At 64.8% G+C, this 18761-nt stretch overlaps 6 protein-coding genes across 6 annotated transcripts; 4 read left to right on the top strand and 2 right to left on the bottom strand.

The window, feature by feature from the left end:
• The first annotated feature begins 81 nt into the window (after nt 1-81).
• On the top strand, nt 82-1392 carry FA09DRAFT_328430 (hypothetical protein). The gene is made up of 3 exons (XM_025741769.1): nt 82-336; nt 396-572; nt 755-1392. Exons 1-3 carry the CDS (start codon nt 116-118, stop codon nt 1299-1301), a joined length of 945 nt encoding a protein of 314 aa, XP_025599902.1. The 5' UTR covers nt 82-115; the 3' UTR covers nt 1302-1392.
• A 142-nt stretch (nt 1393-1534) lies between these two features.
• FA09DRAFT_359050 (hypothetical protein) lies at nt 1535-3853 on the top strand. The gene is made up of 3 exons (XM_025745046.1): nt 1535-3313; nt 3368-3481; nt 3535-3853. The coding sequence occupies exons 1-3, from the start codon at nt 1619-1621 to the stop codon at nt 3784-3786; spliced, it is 2061 nt and encodes a 686-aa protein (XP_025599901.1). The 5' UTR covers nt 1535-1618; the 3' UTR covers nt 3787-3853.
• A 604-nt stretch (nt 3854-4457) lies between these two features.
• Nucleotides 4458-5758, bottom strand: FA09DRAFT_213175 (hypothetical protein). Its single transcript, XM_025739501.1, has 6 exons — nt 5189-5758; nt 5085-5106; nt 4833-5022; nt 4742-4763; nt 4595-4678; nt 4458-4541 (listed from the first exon to the last, which is right to left on the bottom strand). Exons 1-6 carry the CDS (start codon nt 5603-5605, stop codon nt 4494-4496), a joined length of 783 nt encoding a protein of 260 aa, XP_025599900.1. The 5' UTR covers nt 5606-5758; the 3' UTR covers nt 4458-4493.
• A 4310-nt stretch (nt 5759-10068) lies between these two features.
• On the top strand, nt 10069-12200 carry FA09DRAFT_328426 (rhomboid-domain-containing protein). Its single transcript, XM_025741768.1, has 6 exons — nt 10069-11137; nt 11235-11256; nt 11318-11480; nt 11536-11560; nt 11634-11708; nt 11788-12200. The coding sequence occupies exons 1-6, from the start codon at nt 10377-10379 to the stop codon at nt 11999-12001; spliced, it is 1260 nt and encodes a 419-aa protein (XP_025599899.1). The 5' UTR covers nt 10069-10376; the 3' UTR covers nt 12002-12200.
• A 472-nt stretch (nt 12201-12672) lies between these two features.
• FA09DRAFT_316028 (hypothetical protein) lies at nt 12673-14465 on the top strand (the record flags this gene model as incomplete). Its single annotated transcript, XM_025740829.1, has 5 exons — nt 12673-12863; nt 13248-13375; nt 13427-13587; nt 13641-13916; nt 13972-14465. The coding sequence occupies 5 exons, from the start codon at nt 12673-12675 to the stop codon at nt 14002-14004; spliced, it is 789 nt and encodes a 262-aa protein (XP_025599898.1). The 3' UTR covers nt 14005-14465.
• On the bottom strand, nt 14156-16638 carry FA09DRAFT_328422 (SSrecog-domain-containing protein). Its single transcript, XM_025741767.1, has 3 exons — nt 16423-16638; nt 14521-15980; nt 14156-14465 (listed from the first exon to the last, which is right to left on the bottom strand). The coding sequence occupies exons 1-3, from the start codon at nt 16599-16601 to the stop codon at nt 14329-14331; spliced, it is 1776 nt and encodes a 591-aa protein (XP_025599897.1). The 5' UTR covers nt 16602-16638; the 3' UTR covers nt 14156-14328.
• Nucleotides 16639-18761: the final 2123 nt, after the last annotated feature.

The following is an 18761-nucleotide window of genomic DNA, read 5'->3' as shown; positions in this document are numbered from 1 at the left end:
AGCTCGCTGGCGCGCGCGGCCGCCGGTTCGCACGCCCCTCTGCCGCACGAGCCACCTCGCGCGCGCGTCTTGCTTCCCTTCCACCACGCGCCTTACCCTCTCTCTTAGCTGTAGCATGTCCACGCAGTCTCCGCATCCATCCAACTCCGACTCAGACTCGGACGACGACGACTTCGCCGCTTCGTCGGCCTCTGAGCGCGGTGCTTCGCCTGCCGCTGGCCCAATCGCAGAGGCGGCGCCGCTCGAGGATGACGAGGCTGAAGCGCTGCGCGCTGATGCTGAAGAGGCTGGAGAGGTCGTGAGCGGCCGCAGGAGGAGACGGGCAGGAGAGGATGAGTGAGTAGTGTGCGTGAGACCAAGCCGCTGCCTGAGTTCTGACGCTCGATCGGGCACAGCGACGCAAGTGAAGCTCAGCTGCAGAGCGCGAACAGCGGAGCAGCGGCGTCAGACGCGCTGTGGGCTGCATTCCAGGCCAGCACAGAGGAGGAGACGGCCGCCCCGCCAAGCGTGGCGAAGCCACAAGAGATGGTCGCTGTGCCGCGCACCTTCAGATATGCCGGCACGACGGAGAGGTGAGTGATGTCGAGGGAAGCGAGAGGTGTGGAGGGGTTTGATGCAGGCTGCACGGCAGTCGGGTTGGCTGCTCCGCGAGAGGAATTCACGCCTCTCGGGTCACCTGTGCTGTCTTGTTCTGTCGCGCATCTCAGCCTACTAATTGCGATCCATTCACTGATCCACCTGCTCCCTGCATCAGCAAAATGGAGCTGCTACCTGCCTCACATCCCGATGCCGTCGCCTTCCTCGCCTCGCAGCGCGCTGCGGCTGGCGAAGCTGGTGCATCGAGTGCCGGCGCTTCGATGTCTGCCGCAGCCGGGCCCAGCTCCGAAAGTGCGCCTGCCAGCAGCTCCACGCCGAGCGCATCTTCGTCGCAAGCACAAGCGCCACCAGCTCGGCCGCTCGGCGGCGGGCCCCGCAAGCGCAAGGCGGGTGGTCTGGCAGCTGCTGCCGCTGCCGCGTCAGGCGGCAAGGTCGCCAAGCTGAGCACGCTCGAGAAGAGCAAGCTCGACTGGGAGGCGTACAAGTCCGGACAGACGGCCACGTCCACCTCCTCTGCGCTGCCTCCGACCATCTCGGCCGTCGGCGAAGAAAAGGCTGCGGGCGCAGGCGAGGCGCTCACCGAGCAGGAGAGGGAGGAGATGGAGGCGCAGACGAAGGGCGGCGCGAGGGGACTGGGCAACGTCAAGGGCTTCATTGAGCGCAAGGAGTTCCTGGAGCGCGTGCGCGGCCGGCTGGAGGGCTAGCAATGGAGTCGGTGCTCCACTCGACATGCTTGAGCGATGCAAGAGATGCTGAGCTGGTCTGGTCCGGAGCGGCGAGTGGAGTGAGAAGGCGGGGTGAGCGAAAGTGGCCGCGTGGGAGCGGCGCTCTCGCACGGCTGGCGCCGCAGCCGGCGCGCGCAGCAGGTGGAGCGGCGCGTCTCGACGCGTCGTGGCGGGCCGCAGCGACGCGTGTGTCGGTCTCGCTCTCGCCCTCACCCTCGCTCCCCATCCACTGCGCATCCTCCATAAACAACCCTAGGCCACCTCTTTCCATCCACCCACCTCGGCTGCTCGCAGCCATGGACTCCCAGTCGGCCGTCGATGCGCTGCTGCGCTCGCCGCGCAAGGCCGCCGCGCCCGCGTCGCGTGCGCTACAGCGCTACGACGTCGCGTCGTCCCCGCCGCCCTCGTCCTCGCCGCCTTCCTCTTCGCCTCGCTCATCTCCCTTCCGCTCATCTATTCGCGCCTCTTCGCCGCCCTCATCTCTCGCACCCACCTCGTCGCCCGCCAAGCACTCGCCTCTGAAGCCGACGCGTCCCGCGGCAGTCGCGCAACCAACACCAGCCGCCGCCGGCCAGGACCCGTTCGCCGGCCTGCGTGCCTCGCCCGTGCCTACGCTGTATGGCTCCTACACGCACGCGCTGCTCATCGGCCGCGCGCACTCCAACGTCGCCGCATCTGAGGTGCCCTCTGCATCCGGCCTCGGCGCCAAGCCGCTGCAGCGCGTGCCGCTGCCCGCCTCGGCGCGTCACGTCTCGCGCGTGCATGCCGTCGTTGAGTACCTGCCATTCCCACCTGCCTTTTCCGCCTCGCAGGGAGGAGACTCGCAGTCGCAGCAACAGCGCGGATGCTTCGTTGTGCGCATCCAGGGCCAGAACGGCCTCATCGTCGCTGGCACGCGTCGGCGTCAAGGACAGGTGCTGCGCTTGCGTCCCGGCATCACGACGCTCGACTTCTTCGGCTTCGAGGTCGCGTTTGCTGTGGACGCCCGTGCGGCGGGTGCGCCTCAGCCCAAGGCAGCTCCGGCTGCGCCACTGCGTCTGGCGCAGAAGCAGAACAGCCCCATCAAGCTGCAGCCGCATGCTGCGCCGCGCAAGCCGGCCGGCCTGAAGCAGAGTGCCACGCTGCCGACGCAGGCCGCACGTCCTCGCCCGCGCCCTCGGCCCACGGCCGCAACAGCAGCAACTCGCCCTCGTGCTCGCTCGCCGCCGCCTGCAGCACTGCGTTCCTCTTCGCCTCTCGCTGCTCCCGAGGTCGCCGCGCCGGCTTCGGCACGCGCTGCGGCAGAAGAAGCGGAGGTCGACACTGACCTGCCCGTCTCGCCCTCGCTCTCGCGCAAGCGTGCTCGTCCCGCCGCGCTCGCGCCCAGCTCCGGCTCGGAGCTCTCCGACGTCGAGATGCTTGTGCCTCAGAAGCCCGTCGTCAAGCGGCGCGTGGGCGGCAAGGTGGCGCGCTTCGAGGGCACGCCTACGCCCGTCGCCACGAAGGAGCCGGAAGCGGAGCAGGACGACTCGGATCTGTCTGATGACCCGAACGCTTCTCCCTCGCCGGCGATCGCCCGCGTGCGCCCTGCGCCAGCCGTTGCCGCAAGCATGCCTCCGCCGGCAGTGCCGGTCGCCGTGTCCGCCGCTGCCGCGCTTGCCGCGCGTGCTCGCGCCTGTGTCTCGCGTCTCGCCAGCTCGTACGACGTTGAAGCGCTGCTGGCTGGCGCCATTGTCTTCCACCGCACGGCGACGATCTCGTCGTCTGAGGCGATCCGTTCTGTCCTGACCTCGACGCCCGGCCTGCTCACTGGTCTCGTCGGCTCGCACGCGGCCATTGCTGGCGCCAAGGCGGGCGAGAAGCTCGAGGGCTGGGCTGAGGGAGAAGCGTGGGAGCGCTGTGTGCGCAAGGCGTGGAGAGAGGAGCTGGAGGCGACGCTGTTCGACAAGGAGTGCTTCGGCTGCATCACGCGTGCGGGCAAGGATGCCGGAGGCATGCCGCTCGAGCCCTGGGTGAGTTGCTCGGTGCAGCAGATCGATAAACGAGGCTGACTGGGCCTCCGACAGTTCTACTACGAGCAGTCCAAGGACACAGACCGCGAGCGCGCCGCCAACCTCGGCGCCTTTGTCAAGCCGATGCGTGCGGCGCTCAAGACGCACAAGCCCATCTTCTGGAAGAAGGTGCGCAGCTCGCGGCAATTGCCTCTCCTGTGCTGACTATATGCCTCTGACAGAGCGCGTACGGCCACGCCGCCTCCGAGACCGCCATGCCGTACCACGGCACCGAGTCTCAGCTCGGCTCTGCCGCTCCTCTGTCTGCCGTCGCGCCCTCTGCGCTCTCTTCCATCTCGGCCAACACGCCCGCGACGCAGAAGCGCGCCGGCGGCGGCCGAAAGAGCCTGCCGAGCCACTGGGAGGAGACGCAGATGGAGGAGCGCGAGAAGACGTGGGATCGCAGAGGCGACGAGGACTGGAAGGGCGAGTAGACGTGCCGAGCGCACCCGGCGCCTCACGAGTTCGCCGCTTGGTAGAAATTGCATCACTTAAGCTGAGAAAAGCGACCGGCAGCGTCGGGCGAAGCCGAGTGAGACTTTGTGCGGTGCTGCTTGCGCCTGCCCACCCGTCACTCGCTCAGGCCGACATAGCAGGGAGCGCCTTCGGTGCAGCGATATGAAGTCACACTGACAGCCGCGCGACTGCCTACCTCGCAGCGAAGCGGAGAACAGCGGGCGGAGGAAAGGCATAAGGGCATAGATTGCATCGAGCATCGCGCTCGACGCCGGACGAGATATCAGGCAGCTGAGAGGTGGTGTGTGCGGGCCATGGAGTCGGATCGGTGAGAACGAGAAGCAAACGAGGGCAGAGACGAGTAGTAGCGAGCAGGTCGTTGAAGATGCGGAGTCTTGAAGCCGCGGCGAGATTCATCAGGCGCGGTCGCTGGAGCAGTCGATCGATAGCTTGCCGCTCCAGCGGTAGAAGCTCGGAAGGAAGCGCCGCTGCACCGAAGGGTCCTCATGCGGCAGAGGCGCGAGGCTTGCCCTTGGTTGCGCCGAACTTGATGGGTCGCCTGAGCAGCAGCCTCAATTTTGGCGCCAAGACAAACAGGATGCCGGCCACATGACCGCCGACGCTCTCTGCCATGCCGGTGCTGTTCCAATACTCAGGCTGCGAGTTGTCGAGAAGTGCGGCCTCGTTACGGCTTTCTCGGACCAGGCAGTACAGCGTAAAGGCTAGCAGTGGGCTAGGACAGAGTGAGCATGGCCGCTTCGTAGGGGAAGCGCCGCGGCAACTTACAGCTCGAACATGAGGAAACCTGTATTTATATTTCGGCGAACGCCTCGGAAGTAGAACGGATCCGAGGGCACAGACAGAATGAATCTGGCAGACGGTCCCGGCGTCAGTGTGCCTCTCCTTCTTGACAAACGCAGAGCCGATACGCACGCAGACAGCATGGCGTAGAAAACTGGCAGACAAGAAGACGAGATGCGGTTCAGCAAGCCTGTGTCCGAGCAGCTCATGCGGTATCCCTCACCGCCGACTGAGCTGGTCAACAGTCGAGGCAGCTTGTCTTCCACGACGCCCATGTCCCTGGCGCACTTCCGACGATACTCGGCCCACAGCAAGCCGGAGAAGCTGCCCGCGAGTACGCCGACCACGTACAGGCACAGGAACGACCGGGCCGAGAAGGTCTTTAAGAGCTGCAGCGCGATCACCGAGTAGGCCTAGCGAGCTCGCATCAGCGACCGTGGGCGCAAGGGGAAAGTCAAAGAGTGAATCTTCTCACTATGGCGTGGAGTACGGGGTGTCTGCGCAAGACAATCTTCAGCCAGTCGGAACAAGAGACTGTCCCTTTGGCTATACTGCTGTAACATGAGAGAGCCCACTCACTGTGCGTCGCTCAAGCCGTGCGTCAAACTGGTGAGCAATCCCACCATCCAGCTGTAATCCCACTGGAACGGGCCCGCTTTGAAGTAAGAAAACCATGAAGATGAGGTAGCTGACCTTTCCCTCTGCTGCGAAGTCGAAAGCGACATCCCAAGCAGCCGATATGCCGCAGATGAGTAGCCACGGAACGCTAAAGGCAAAGATCGTTGGGCGCAGGTCCGCGATGCTCGTCCTGATCATAGCACGGCCCTCCGAGGTAGCGCACAGAGCGAAGAAGTTGCCCGCGCGGAAGGGCGGCAAAGGCATCGCGCGGTTGAGCAGCTTATCGAACGCAGTCGCTGGACAGCGCGAGAACAGCCCGAAATGAAGCCTCCAAGGCTTGCGCTGCTGCCAATGGAGATTCAGAGCTGGAGCCTTCATCCAACGACCACGTCAATACGACTGGTAGCGCTGCAGCAGTGAAGTGCGGATCGGCGACGCCGGTCTTGGCAGATGAGCGGTGCTAGCAGTGCTCCGTACCGGGGCATCAGACCGTCGAGCGCTGTTGAGCAAGCTGCGTGAAGAAGCAGAGGTGTGAATCGATCGCTGACTGAAGCGCGTCGACGGGCAGAAGCGGGGCCACAGCTGCTTTGCCGAGGAGCAGAGGCCTGCGGGAAATCCGAGCGAGCTCGACAAAGCGTGAAAGGGTCTGAGGTGATGGAAGAGGGTCAGCGAGGGTGCAAAATATTCAAGCAGTGCCATGTCTAACCGCAAAGGCGGTAGCGTGAGGCTCAGCGCCTCGAAGCTCGACGCTCGGAGGCCGGGAGCGTGAAGGGGCGCAACGAGCGTTCTGGCCGCAACGGCGCCGCCGGGCGAGCACAGCCGTGCGAATGGCAGCGGGATCATCGAGCGACCAAGGTTGATAGAGAGTCAAAGCAAGGTGCGCGAGCCGGAATCACTTCTTCACAGCGTCGCCTTAAGATGGCAGCCGGGAAGGGGCCCATGCGCAGTGCTGCGCGCGCAGTGCTGCGCGCGCAGCACGCGCTCGTGCCCGGCCGATGCCGCACTGTGACGGGCAGAGGACAGAGGAGTGCACTCGCGCATCACTCGCCTTCGCTGTCTCATCCACATCCTCTGAGCGCCTGCCGCTTGGCGCTCGAGACATAAGAAAGCGCGGCCCAACAGACGCCTCCGGGCCTTGTCGCCCTTGGCACGCGCTGCGCGCCGTGCGCGCGGTCGCACTGATCAAGAGCACAGCAACCGAGCGCGCAAAGTGAAACGCCAGCCGGGAGTGTGCGGACAGAGAACATGGAGACATGGAGTACATTTAGTGCGAAACACCTGCTCGTTATGTACACTCAAGCGAAGAGGGCTTAGACTGAGGCAGAGAAAGTAAGGACGGGAGAGTCGCAGCGAAAGAGCGAGCTGTCGGCGCTTCGCACTGCCGAGCAGGACGCGGGCAGGTTGAGCAAGAAGAGCGCTGTCTCAGTAAGTATCAAAGAGAAGCGGAGGAGTCTACTGCGATCTGGCCTTCTCCGGAGGGGTGACCAGCTTGATTGGCCGTCGAGGGAAAATCCGAATGGCGGGGAGCTTGCGGGGCTGCCGGGTGTGCGCTCGGAAGGCGTTCGCGGGTGCGCTCAGATTCAGGGGCCTTCGAAGCAAGCGTCGCAGCTTGGGCGCCAGCGCGAACAGCATTCCGGCAACGGCGCCTCCGTAGTGTGCGCTGTAGACAGTTCCGCGCACGTCAAACTTGCGTTTGATGCGCTCGAGATTGCTTGCTTCATTCGCTTTGGTCTGGCCCATCCCTGTGTCGACGCTTGACCTCGCCGCTGCGCTGTCGAGCGACTCCCGTGGCCATGTACGTTTCCCAGGTTCCAGGTGGTTGCCGATGAATATGGCTCTGTGTTCCATGGCGCGGGTGGTGAGACTTTGAGTATAGATGCGCCGTGATCAGATTCGGACGTACCCAACGATCAACCAGACCGGAAGCATGATGATGGTATTCGCTCTCGGCCGCAGAACCAGGGCTCTAGAGTCACCAGAAAGGTTAAGTATCGCGACCAGGCTTAGTGTCGAGGTCAGACTTACGCTCCGGCCAGAGCAAAATTAACGCCTGAAAGGAGGGTCAAGATCTGAGCAGTCAGCAATTACGCGAGCCGTTCCTGGGTCTGCAAAGGTCACTTACCGCTCAATCCCAAGGATTTGATACAGGCCAGATCCTTTCCCTCTTGTCTTTGACGGTTCTCGACGCTGCACTGCCACATCAATGCGCCCACGTGACGAGCAGTTGGCGCCCAGCGCAACATTCCAGAGTCAGCGCAGCAGGCACGCAGCGATGTGGCGTGAAGGGCATAGATCTCTCATTGTCGAGGTCGGGACAGAGACGGGCTTGGCGAACCATGAGTGGTGGAGAAACTGGAATAGCAGCGCAGAGCGCAGGAACGGGGCAGTGATCGCGTGGCATCAGAGCTAGGCCAGAGCGCAGACATGTGAGGTGGCATGGGCACGGTGAAAATGAGCGGCTCGGAGGCAGCCGGAGAGCCGGTCGATTGCGAGCTCTCGAGCTGGCGAGATGGACAACGCGCAGCGCTAATTGTTTCCGAAGGGTGAGGTAGGATGCGAGCGGAACAGACCGGACGTCGGTACAAATGGTCGAAAGGCGCGCAGAGACTACAATGGTGCAGCTTACCCGGGGAGGGGGGAGAGAGACGAGAAACGTCGGCGCAAGTGATGCTCATAGCTCGAGAAGAGCTTGTTCGGAATTGGCGACAGCGTGGCGACATCACGATCTGGCGGCTCGAGACGCCGTCAAAGCCGCCCTGACCTTGAACACCGGACGAAGGCGTGCGAAGAGAAGGCCCACAAGAGCGCCTCCGAGCATCGAACAGTCCAGGACCCTGCTGCAGCTGTCGGCTCGCTTCTTGAGCTCCTTGCGCTCGGCCTGATCGGGTTCCATAGGGCTTTGCGGCAAGATCTCAGGCAGGACCGCCAGAAGCACCATGCCCGCGGGGAGGAGTACGACGATCCTGGAAGCAGCGGGTCAGCAAGCAGAGCGGTTGACAAAGCGACCCATGGACCATAAGCGATGACCAAATGCGGAGCATCAAGGATAAGGAATGGCACAAACGATGGCCAGCGAGAAAGAGAGAAAGCCCAAGGTCAGACTTACCTCACGCATTCAACGAAGGCGATGGCGTAGATCGGCCACGGCGGTCGAAGCGAGAACAACAAGCTCACCGGCCCGACAATCGGTCTTCTCGGCTGAATCCGGGCAAGCCTGGCAAGATAAAGTGAGAAGAGAGAAAGAGAAGATATGGTGAGCACGTGTCCTCATGTGCCCGACAATCATACGTACGCCACTGCCATGGCACAAACAGCCCCTGCGAATGACATGTTCAGCACACGCGACTGCAGCCGCCAAATCTGCGTCCTCCTCACCGCCTGAGCCGCAATTGGATGGCACGTGTATGTGGTCTGGGCTCAAAAGATCGGGCCTTGCGCTGCGCTGGATCCACCACTGAGCCACGAGACCTCCAGCAGCACTGCCCAAGATCCCGAGGACGTAGAGCCACGCAAAAGCTCGAGGTGTCAGAAACCTCAGCAGAGACGCAGCGATGGGAACGTAGGTCTGTTGAGAAGTCGCGGTGTCAAGAGAAGCCCAAAGTAGACGCTTTACAGTCGACTCGCGCATGTGTGGAGCAGCGAAAGCCTGGAGAGAGGAGCGAGTGAGCTGATGCGCGCCGGACAGCAAATTTTCTCGCACACGACACATCCTCCAAGAGAAAGAGCAAGACCCCGCGAAGGAAAGCAGCGCAGAGGCCCCACCTGCTCGCCATCGGAAAAAGACGCCAGTCGGACGCTTGATGCTCACCACAATGGCGATGGTCCACCGAGTCCTTGAGTCAGAGCAGTCAAAGGGCCAAAGTAGAGTGGTCCAGACGTCCAGTCAGAGAGCGAAGACGTGAACCATGTCTGCATGAACTCCCAGTGGCTCCAATCTCGCCTGGAAATGCCTTCAAATGCCCTTTCCCACTCTTGACAGACGACGTAGTTTATGATCAACGGCAGGCAGAGAACGACGGTAGCCGGGCCATTACTTCGAAGAGAGCGAAGAAACAGGCGACGCCCATGCTCCATTTTCCAGAGCGTGGCCTAAGAATCGGAGTGAGAGGACGGCCACGGCATCACTCTGTCGAGCAGCTTGTCGAATGCAGACCGCTCCGCAGCGAAGAGCGCAAGGCGCGGTTGCCATCGCTGCCGGTGCTGCCAGTGCAGCAGCAACACTGGCGCTTGAGCCTTGGCGACGCACGGCGCGGAGGATATCTTGTTGCCCGTCGCTGAAGCCTGCGGAGGCTGCTGAGTTCCGCTGTGAGCGGAGCGCTTCGCGCCGGCTGCAAGCAGTCGCGCCTGGACCATGCGAGCGCTCGGCGCGCGTGCGAATGAGGCGGGCGTGGACGAAGCCACGCCTGGCGTCTTGCCGTGCGCTGGTACGATCGGCGCTGTTGAGAGCAGGCGCTCGGTGTGCGCTAACGAAGCTGACACCGGAGCCGCGACGCGGCGATCCGCAGCTGCCTTCCGAAGGCCAGCAGCCGTGCGGGCAGAGAAGAAGCCCTCGGTGAGCGCCTTGCCGGCGAGCGAGGTTGCAAGAGGGCGCAGCGGCGCCAGCTTGAGAGAGATCATGAGGGCGGGGTTTGCAGTGCGTAGGACGAGATATGTGCGGATGTGGGTGGCGAACGCACGAGCCGCGGCGGCTTAAGAAGGGTTCGGGACGACGAGCGGGCGAGCGCTTCCCCTGACGCCGCCGGCGCGCGCACCGCGTCTCGTGGGACAAAGCAGCGGCGTGCGCGGCGAGGCAACAACGGGCTGCTGGCGCGCGCCGCTGCCGTCTTGTTCACGACCACCACGAGCGCCGCCACCAGCACGCGAGAATCTGAATGGACGCGGGCCAAGGGACATAGGAGCCGCCGCGCTGCGCAGATCGCAGGCTGCTTCCGCACCTCGTCGTGCCACGAGCGCATCGTGCTCGCCCGCACCGCACAGGCTGCCGCTCTGCCGCTGCGCGCACGCGGCCCGTGCGCCTTGCGGCGCGCACGCCCGACTGAGCATGTCGGCCGGCGCAGATCTGCACTCGCAGTCGGCCTCCTTATCCTGCTCTCTTCGCTCTGACGCTCCTCTCTCTCAACCTCTCCATCCCTCCCGCTCGCACTTGACGATGCCGGCACTCCTGCGCGTCCCGGTGCGGCCGTTACGCACGCTCGCCGGCTACACGGGCCTCAACGCTCCGCGCCCCTCGCTGCTCTCTCGCGCGCGGCAGCTGCACCACTCTCCGACTCGCCGCGCTGAGGGAAGCCCTCGACTGGTCCACAAGACCTTCGCCTACCCGCAGCCTGGCGTCACGCCGCGCCCAAAGAAGCCTGATGACCCCGACAAGGACGACGAACAAGGGCCCATGGAGACGTCAGCCACCTGGCCTATCAACCGCCTCATCGCATACCTCTCGGCGCCTACACGTCTCATCTTCAATCCTCCGCCCGAGACGGAACCGGACGGCATGGGAAGCCGTACACAACAGCCGCCGCCTCCGCCGGCCGACGCCAGCGGCATGACGGCGCCCAGTCTCTTCCTGCACTGGCAACGGCGTGCTCTCGAGAGCTCAGGCTACCGCTCGCGTGTCTTACGCCGTCGTATGCCCCGCCCGCCCTCGCCAGCGTCGGGCGTCATCTTTCTGTGCTTCTCCCGCGTTGGCCGCAGCATGATCTTGCAGGCGTTCCGCAACAACTCGATCTCGCTCAAGGCTCTCTACCTGCCTCTGGCCATCAACTTCGGCGTCTGCGTTGCGTGGCAATGGACCTCGGTCTACAATCCCGAGGCATTCGCATTCATGCAGACGCACTTCATGACGTCGCTGGAGCACCTCCAGCAGGGGCACTATGCGGGAATTCTGACCTCTGCCTTCAGTCATTTCGATGGTTGGTGAGTGCGAGCGCGCCGACACGGCTTGTCGCCGTCTGTCAGCTTGTGTCGAAGCGACCCGTCCTTCTTTTGCCGGTCTGACTCCCTTGACCCGCAGGCACTTCCTCGCGAACACTCTGGTGAGCAGACTCAGTTCAGCTGGGACGAGCGTCGTGTCTCAGGTTTGAGCTACACCCCCAGATGTACGTGTCGTTCGCTCCGATGCTCCTCGAGATCATGGGAGCCCGCTCGTTTGCCGGTCTCTACATTGTCGGCGCTCTCAGCGGCAGTGCCGCCTTTTTCCTGTGGTCCTGTGTACCGGGTCGCCGTCCCGATGACGGCAGACCGACGAATGGCGCAAGTGGTGAGTCTCGCTGCGATCGAAACGCCTGACCGGGCTGACGGAGGTTCGTCGTCAGGTGCTCTGTATGGTATGATGGCCGCGTGAGTGCAGAGGAGATGCATAGTGCATCGCTTGACGCCTTGCGCAAGACACTCACGCCATCTTCACTGGCAGTCTTGCTGTGCTGCGACCCAACCTGGAGGGGCGCTTCCTCTTCATTTGGCGATTTCCGCTGCCTCTGATACCTATGTTCGTTCGGCCGCTCCCGCCTGCGGCAAGCCGTGAAGCTGACGAACGCTCTTCTTCATCCCCTCTTCTATCGCTGCAGGGGGCTGTCCCTGTGGGATGTCAGCGAGATGTATCAACACAAGTACCGTGGCGAAGACGGACGGGCCCCGCGATCAAACCACGCCGCGCACCTTGGCGGCCTGCTGGCCGGTGCGCTGTATGCTTTGCTCCTTCAGCGCCGCCGCGGCGCCGCCTTGCGGCCACTCAGCCTTCGCACGCGCGGACGTCTGGGCTGGGCTGGCTGGTTCAGCTGAGCTGCGCATGTGCACGCGCCTTGCGAAGTGCACAGCGGCCTCGGGGCCGGCAGATGCGGCTTGCGCCTCAGACAGCCTTCGCCTCGCCCTCGCCCGACTCGGCCCGGCACCGCAAACACGCGCGTCAAGCGCTCACATCCACCACTCCTCTTATACCTGATCTACTTTATAGCGCTGAATCATACTTTGTGCCCACGTACGATGCCGAGGGATGATCAGTGCGCCAGATCTAGGTCAGACGAGGTTTGCGCAAAGCCTCTTTGCTGCAGAACCGACGCGCACCACCGCACGAAGACACACGAGTTGCCCAGAGAAACGCAGCCCGACGGCCACAGCCGGGCAGAAGGTCGCCTCCGACGGGCTAGGACGATGCAAGCAAAGGCCTTCTCGATATTGAGCCATTCAGCGCTCTGCGAGAGGTGCTTGGCTGCGCTGTGCCGTGGACGGTGGCTTGTCCCAGTCCTCGGCGGTGCGCCGTGCCAGGGGCGCAGGTCACGCCATGTGGAGGCAGCGCGCGGCGCGCGCGCGGCCTGTGCTCAGCCGGGCGATCTTTCAGCGCGCGCCGAGCGCCGAGCGGCGCATGTCGCTCGACACTCTGCTTCCTCTCCTGCATCCATCCTCTCCTGCATCCATCCCCTCCTTTGTCGCACCCCGCACGCACCTCGCACACCATGTCCTCCGCCATTGCCGCGCCGCACCCGTCGCTGCGCACCTTTTCGCGCCCCTTTTCGCGCTTCGGCCTCGTGCCCATCGGCGGCCGCAGCACCGCCGCGCGCCTGAGCGACGGCGGCGTCTGGGTGCTCGCCAGCACGCCGCTCGACGAGGGCACCAAGAAGGAGCTCGAGGGGCTCGGCGAGGTCAAGTGAGTGTGGGAAGGCATTCGTGGCATGCGCAAAGCGTCTCGGTGCGGTGACGTTGCGAGCGGGATGCGTCAGCTATGCGCTCTGATGAGCATCGCCGGCGGCAGGAACCCGCTCGGCGGCGCATGTATGGCACAAGCCTATGCCGAGCATGCCGGAGCTGCTCTGTGCTTGATGGAGAAGTCCGCATGCGGGCTGTGCATGCGTCAGAAGGACAGCCAGGGAGCCGGCAGCCGCAGAGTCGAGCAGGCACGGTGATGCGCTGTGGCCGGTAGCCCAGAGTGCGTTGCGTGTCTCTCGATTCCGAACCGCTTCCAGTCCGACACCCTGGCGTCTGAGCATGCTGCGCTTCGCCTGTCGACGCCCGCTCACCGCGATGCGCTCAGGTACATCGTCGCCGCCGACGCCGTGCACCACCTCTACGTCTCCGACTTTGCCAAGGCCTACCCGACCGCCAAGGTGATCGGCGTCGAGGGCCTGGAGGCGAAGCGCCCCGAGGTCAAGTGGGACGGCAGTGCGTACCGCTGCTCGCGCTGCTTTTGCCGCCTCTAACACTCCCCCACAGTCTACGGCCGTGACCCGCCCGACACCAAGTACGGCTTCGAGGCCGACGTCTCGGCACGCTACTTCTCCACGTTCGCCAACAAGGACGTCGCGTTCTGCCACCACGAGAGCAAGACGCTCATCACGGCCGACCTGCTCTTCAACCTGCCGCCCACGGAGCAGGTGGGTGCCCGATCCTCGTGCTTCTGCAGCGCACCAGCTGACATCTCGCGCAGTACAAGTCGACGCCTGCTGGCCGCCCGACGTCCTGGATCCCCTTTGCGGGCACGTTCGCCAAGCACATGACGCCCGCGTCGGGCCTGCACCAGCGCTTCCTCTGGATGGCCGGTGCTGCTGCGGGCGAGGGCAGCGCAGCGGAGCGGCGCAAGACGTTTGCGCAGGACGCAGCTGCCGTTGCCGGCTGGGACTTTGAGCGCATCATCATGTGCCACGGCGACCTCATCGAGGGCAAGGACAAGGCTCGCAAGGCGTGGATTGACGTCTGTGCTCGAGTGAGTTGATGAGGCCTTCTTTGCGCTAGACCATCACTGATCGCCTCCACACCAGTACCTCGATGCCGACGGCAAGCCGAAGGTCTAGACGCATCCACTCCCATCCGGCCCGGCTGGCCACGAGCCGCTCTCGGCATTGTCCGCCGCGGCCGCTGGCAAAGCTGCCCGCTAGCACGCTTCGATGCGCTTCCTCCGCCACGTCACTCGTCTGGCCGTGTCACGCTCTTTCCGCTAATGAGATCCCCTGCGTTGTCGCACGCCCCACATCATCTGCTTGGTCCACGACTGCAGGCGGGCGCGAGAAGAGGAGCCGTGGCCCCGTGCACCCTCATTGTCCACTTCACTGCGCTCGCACTGCCACACGCGACGCGCAGAGAGTCGCTGTCATTACGTCGTCACCCACTCGTCTCGCTCAGGCCTTCTTGGCGCGCTTCTTGGCCGGCTTCTTGTCGGCCATGTCGTCGCTGCCGCTCTCGGCGCCGCCCTCGTCGCTCGACGCCTCGCTCGGCGAGCCGCCGTCGCTGCTCGACGCCGCAAAGTCCTCGTCCTCTGCTCGGTGCGGTCAGCAAGCGATGCGCAGGTCCGCGCCCTCTGCAGCACTCACCCTCCGAGTCCTCGTCCTCGTCCATCGCGTCGGCCGCCTTGGCAGACGCCTTGGACGCCTTGGCCTTGCTCTTCCGTTTCCGGCCGCCGTCCTCCTCGTCGTCGTCTGTGATGATGTCGGCCATCTCCTCGTCGTCGTCGCTCAGCTCGGCCATCACCGCTGCCGCCGGGTCGATGTCGTTCATCTCGCTCTTGACGCGCACCTTGCGCCGCTGGAAGTGCGCCTCGAGCGCGTCGTGCTCCTCGCGCGTGATGCTCTGGAACGTGTGCTCGGGGCCCGTGCGCTGCACGACCTTGAGGTCAAACGTCTTGCTCGACGACACGGCGCCGCCGACGCGCGAAAAGACGACCTGATGGATGTCGGCGTAGAAGACGTGGATCGGCTGCTTGCTGACCCAGATGAGCTGCTTGTCGAGCGGGTACAGCAGGCCGTCGGTCGCTTTGACGTTGCACTTGACGCACGGCGCGCTGCTCGAGGCACCGGCGCTCTGGAACGAGTCGGCGCCGGGTGCGATCAGGCGCTGGCCCGTGAGCACGCGGAAGAGCGTCGTGACGACCTTGAACGTCGGCTCCTCGTAGCGCTTCTTGAGCTTGCCCTCGTACTTGCCCTCCAGCGTCTCGTCGTCGAGGTTCAGCTCGGCGTCCATCTCCTCCTCGCGCACAAACTGCAGCACCAGGTACGGGTAGCGCGTCTGGCCCTGGCGGATGCCCGGCTCGAGGCCGACGACGAACTGCACGTGCACGTCGTCGGGGCGCGGCAGCAGGAACAGACGCTTGATGCTCGAGTAGAGCACCTTGTAGTCGTACGTCTTGCCGCGCAGGCGCAGGAACGACGGGTACATGTCGACGTCGAAGCGGCCGCGCGGCGTGAGCAGCAGCACCTCCTTGAACACGATGATGCCGTCGCCGGCAACCTGGCCAATGTCGGCGCGCGCCTTGATGGCCTCGTGGAAGGCATTGGCCGCACTCTCCTCCTCCTCGCCCTCGCCGCGTCCGTCATCCGAGCCGTCGTCGTCCTCGGCGCGTGACGCCGATCCGGGCACGTAGAGGCGCATCTCGACGAGCTGGTCGCCGTGGATCTTCTTCTTCTTGCCCGCGCCGCTGCCCGTCGCCGCGCCCGTATTGGCGGCCGGCTGCTGCTCGTCGGGGTTGAGGAACTCCATGCTCACCTCCGTCTTGCCCGCGATGTTCGAGTTGGCAATGTGCGCCACGGGCAGCTCGAAGGCGAGCTTGTCGCGCACCGTGAAGCGCACATCGTCGCCCACGATCTTGGCCGCGCCCCAGTTCCAGCCGCGCGCCGACACCTCAATCTGCTCCAGCACCTCGTTGAAGTTCTCCGACACGACCTTCGACAGGCCCTCGTAGTCGTCACGCTTGAAGCCGTCGAACGTCTCGCGCGACAGGCCGCCCTCGACGCGCGGCTTGTGCAGGTTCACGCGCAGTTGGTAGCCGCGGGCGACGCTGCCAGCGTGTCAGCCGCGAGGATGAGGAGAGGAGTGGCGCTGCGACGCAGCAGGCGTGTCCGAGACGACAAGTCTGGCCCGCATCGCTTGCTGCTCTGCAGGGTGCCAGCATCTCCCCTGCGCCCGGACATCGCCTGACGAAGCCGCGCTCGGTCGCGACGCTCGCCACGCTGGCAGTGATTCACAGTGTGTGCTGGTCCGTGCTTCACAGCGCTGCGTATTGGCGCACTCCAGCCCTGAATGGCGCCAGCTGCTGCGGCAGCGGCCATAGGCTCGCACGCTGCGCCGCTGTGCAGCCGAGACCGCCGCGCCTGCCACAGAGCAGCCAGCGATGCCCCGCCAACCGCACCACGCCGCAGCTCAGCAGCACCTCGCCCAGCCCGGCGCACCTCACTGCAGCAGCGCCCTACTCGGCCCTTCACCTTGCCGCTGCGACTCACCGGCACCAGCTGAAGCTCTTCATGGCGTCGCGCTCGAGGATGATCATCTCGCGCGTCTCGCTCGTGCCCTTGTCGGCCTTCCAGCCGACGCCGCCGGGCGAGATCTTGAGGCGGCCGGGCGTGGCGGCGGCGCCGGGTGCGCCCGTGGAGAGGTAGATGGACTCGTACTGCCCAGACATGATGGTGGGCGAGCAGGAGGCGGTGGTGGTGGTGGAGGGAAGGCAAGGGCAACGCGCGGCGCACATGCGGCACGCTGGACGCACGGCGGCGCGGGGCGATGCGCTCCTGCTCGCTGCTCCATCTTCCGAGCCGCCGCTCGACGCGTCGCTCACGCGTAAAGCACACCGACGCGTGCCTGCACCTGCTGCCTGCGCATCGGTCATCTACTCGACGCAACGCTGCTTGAGCGCTTTTGGAGGCACAATCCGGGAAAGCTCATTCACTGCCATCCTGGACTGTCTTGAGTCAGGCTCGTCTCAGCCGACAGGTGCGTGCAGTGAAGAGGCGCACGTCACGAGGCGCACGGGCCTGAGCTCCGCCGCACACCTCCTTGAGGCGACCCAAGCTCGAGATGCACACGTGCTTGTCGCGCTCTGTGCTCGTTTCGCATTTGGCTCAGAATCGTCATGCTACACATGCCGGCTTGGCGACAGTGTGCCTGCACAGAGATGGTCAGAGCACAAAAGCGGCGGCGCGAGCCTCTCTCGGCATTTCTTTCACCCTCCAGCTGCAGTCTTTCGGTGCGCCTTTCGAGACCTGTGCATCCGCCTCACGCTCCTCGCACCCCATCCGGCATCTAGCAGCTTAGCATCGGGCCGGCAAAAGCGATAAGACGACTCAGCCGCGGCCTTGCCGAGGTCTGAGCACAGAGTGACACGGATGCATGACGAGGTGCTGCGACCTGTCCCGCTGAGGCAGGCTCTGGGGCAGTCAAAGTCAAAGAGGCACAGGTCTCTCGAGCGCCGCAGCCCGAACATGGATATGGTCTCCATGCTGCTGCTGCTGCTGCTGCCGGCTGCAGTCAGAGTGCTGCCGGCTGCAGTCAGAGTGCTGCGGATGGAGGAAGCAGACGCCTCCTTTCTGCGATGCCGTGGGATCGCTGGTCCAGGCTGCGCTCGCCCGCGCCGATCGCGACCTGTGCGCACCAAAGCGCAGCTCGAGCCGCTCGTCGCTGCAAAGAGCGGCTGGATGCCCGCGAGAGGCACCGCAGCGACAAGGCGACTTTGCGCTGATGGCGCAGCGGATGTCAGCAGCCACAAACGCGGCAGCGCATGGATGCTGCGGCCGTGCTTCGGAGCCGGGCATCTCGGCAGCACCGCAGCAGCCGGAGCTCCATGATGCATGTGCACGCCCTCATGCTGACGCTCTCCGCTGCTGCACCCTCCGCATCGCTGCCGCCGCCTGCGTGCTGCGACGCTCGGCTCGCGCAGTGCCGCGACATCTCTCGAGATGCGTAGGTCCGCCTCACGCCGCCTTGACTTTGAGCGTTGCGTGTCTCGCCGTCGCTGTCGCTCGCTGTGGGGGTCGCTGCGCTGCACAAACAGAAGACAAAGCCGCGCTTGGCAGGCCAGCACGATGCTTTTGCTGCACCTGCGCTGGGTGCTGGCCGCAGCAGCTGCAGCGAGGTGCAAGAGCCCGGCTTCGGCCGCCGAGGCGCAGGAGGCGTAGGAGCGCCGCGGCGTGCGCACGCATCTCGGGCGCCGAAGAGGCGCAAAGTTGCTCTGGCTCGTGGGCCAGCCCGCACCAAGGCGGCCGGCCAGCGGCTGCGCTCCCTTCGCCGTGTCAGCATTTCGTCCTCGTCCATCGCAGACGCCTCCGAGCTGGCGAGCCGGCCTGACAACGCCTCCGCTCGCTGTGTACTCCTCGTCTTCTTGACTTGCTCTGCTCCGTCGCTTATTCTATCCCTCTGTCAGCTCGAGACTATTGGCGAGAGGTGCGGCTTCAGAGCAGCTGCACGGTCGCTTCGACGAAGAAGAGAGGGCGTCTCAGCGCAGACGCAGAGCGAGAGGGGGCCGAGAGCTGCCGCTGCGGTGCTCTTCGCGCGTGGCGCCGGCGCTGTGCTGCTGCGGTGCCCACGAGGACGGGGCGCGGCGCAGGACCCGTGGCAGCAGCGCATGCTCTTGCTGCCAGAGCAGCCGCGCAGCGCGCGGGCAGAGGAGCAGCGGGAAGGAAGCAGCGAGGCACTTCGGGACAGCTCTGCTGCCGGCCACTTGGGCCCTGCCCGCCGAGTGCTCTCGCGCCCGCACTGTGGGCTGCGGGCATCGAGGCAGCACTTGGGCCTCACGCGCTTAGCGCAGGGTGCAGCAGCGAGTTGCGCGCGTTGCCGCGCTGCGGTCCGG

Source organism: Tilletiopsis washingtonensis (assembly GCF_003144115.1).
Source record: "Tilletiopsis washingtonensis strain MCA 4186 unplaced genomic scaffold FA09scaffold_5, whole genome shotgun sequence".
In the NCBI taxonomy this organism is placed as follows: Eukaryota; Fungi; Basidiomycota; class Exobasidiomycetes; order Entylomatales; genus Tilletiopsis; species Tilletiopsis washingtonensis.
This window is presented reverse-complemented; position numbering and strand designations above follow the sequence as displayed.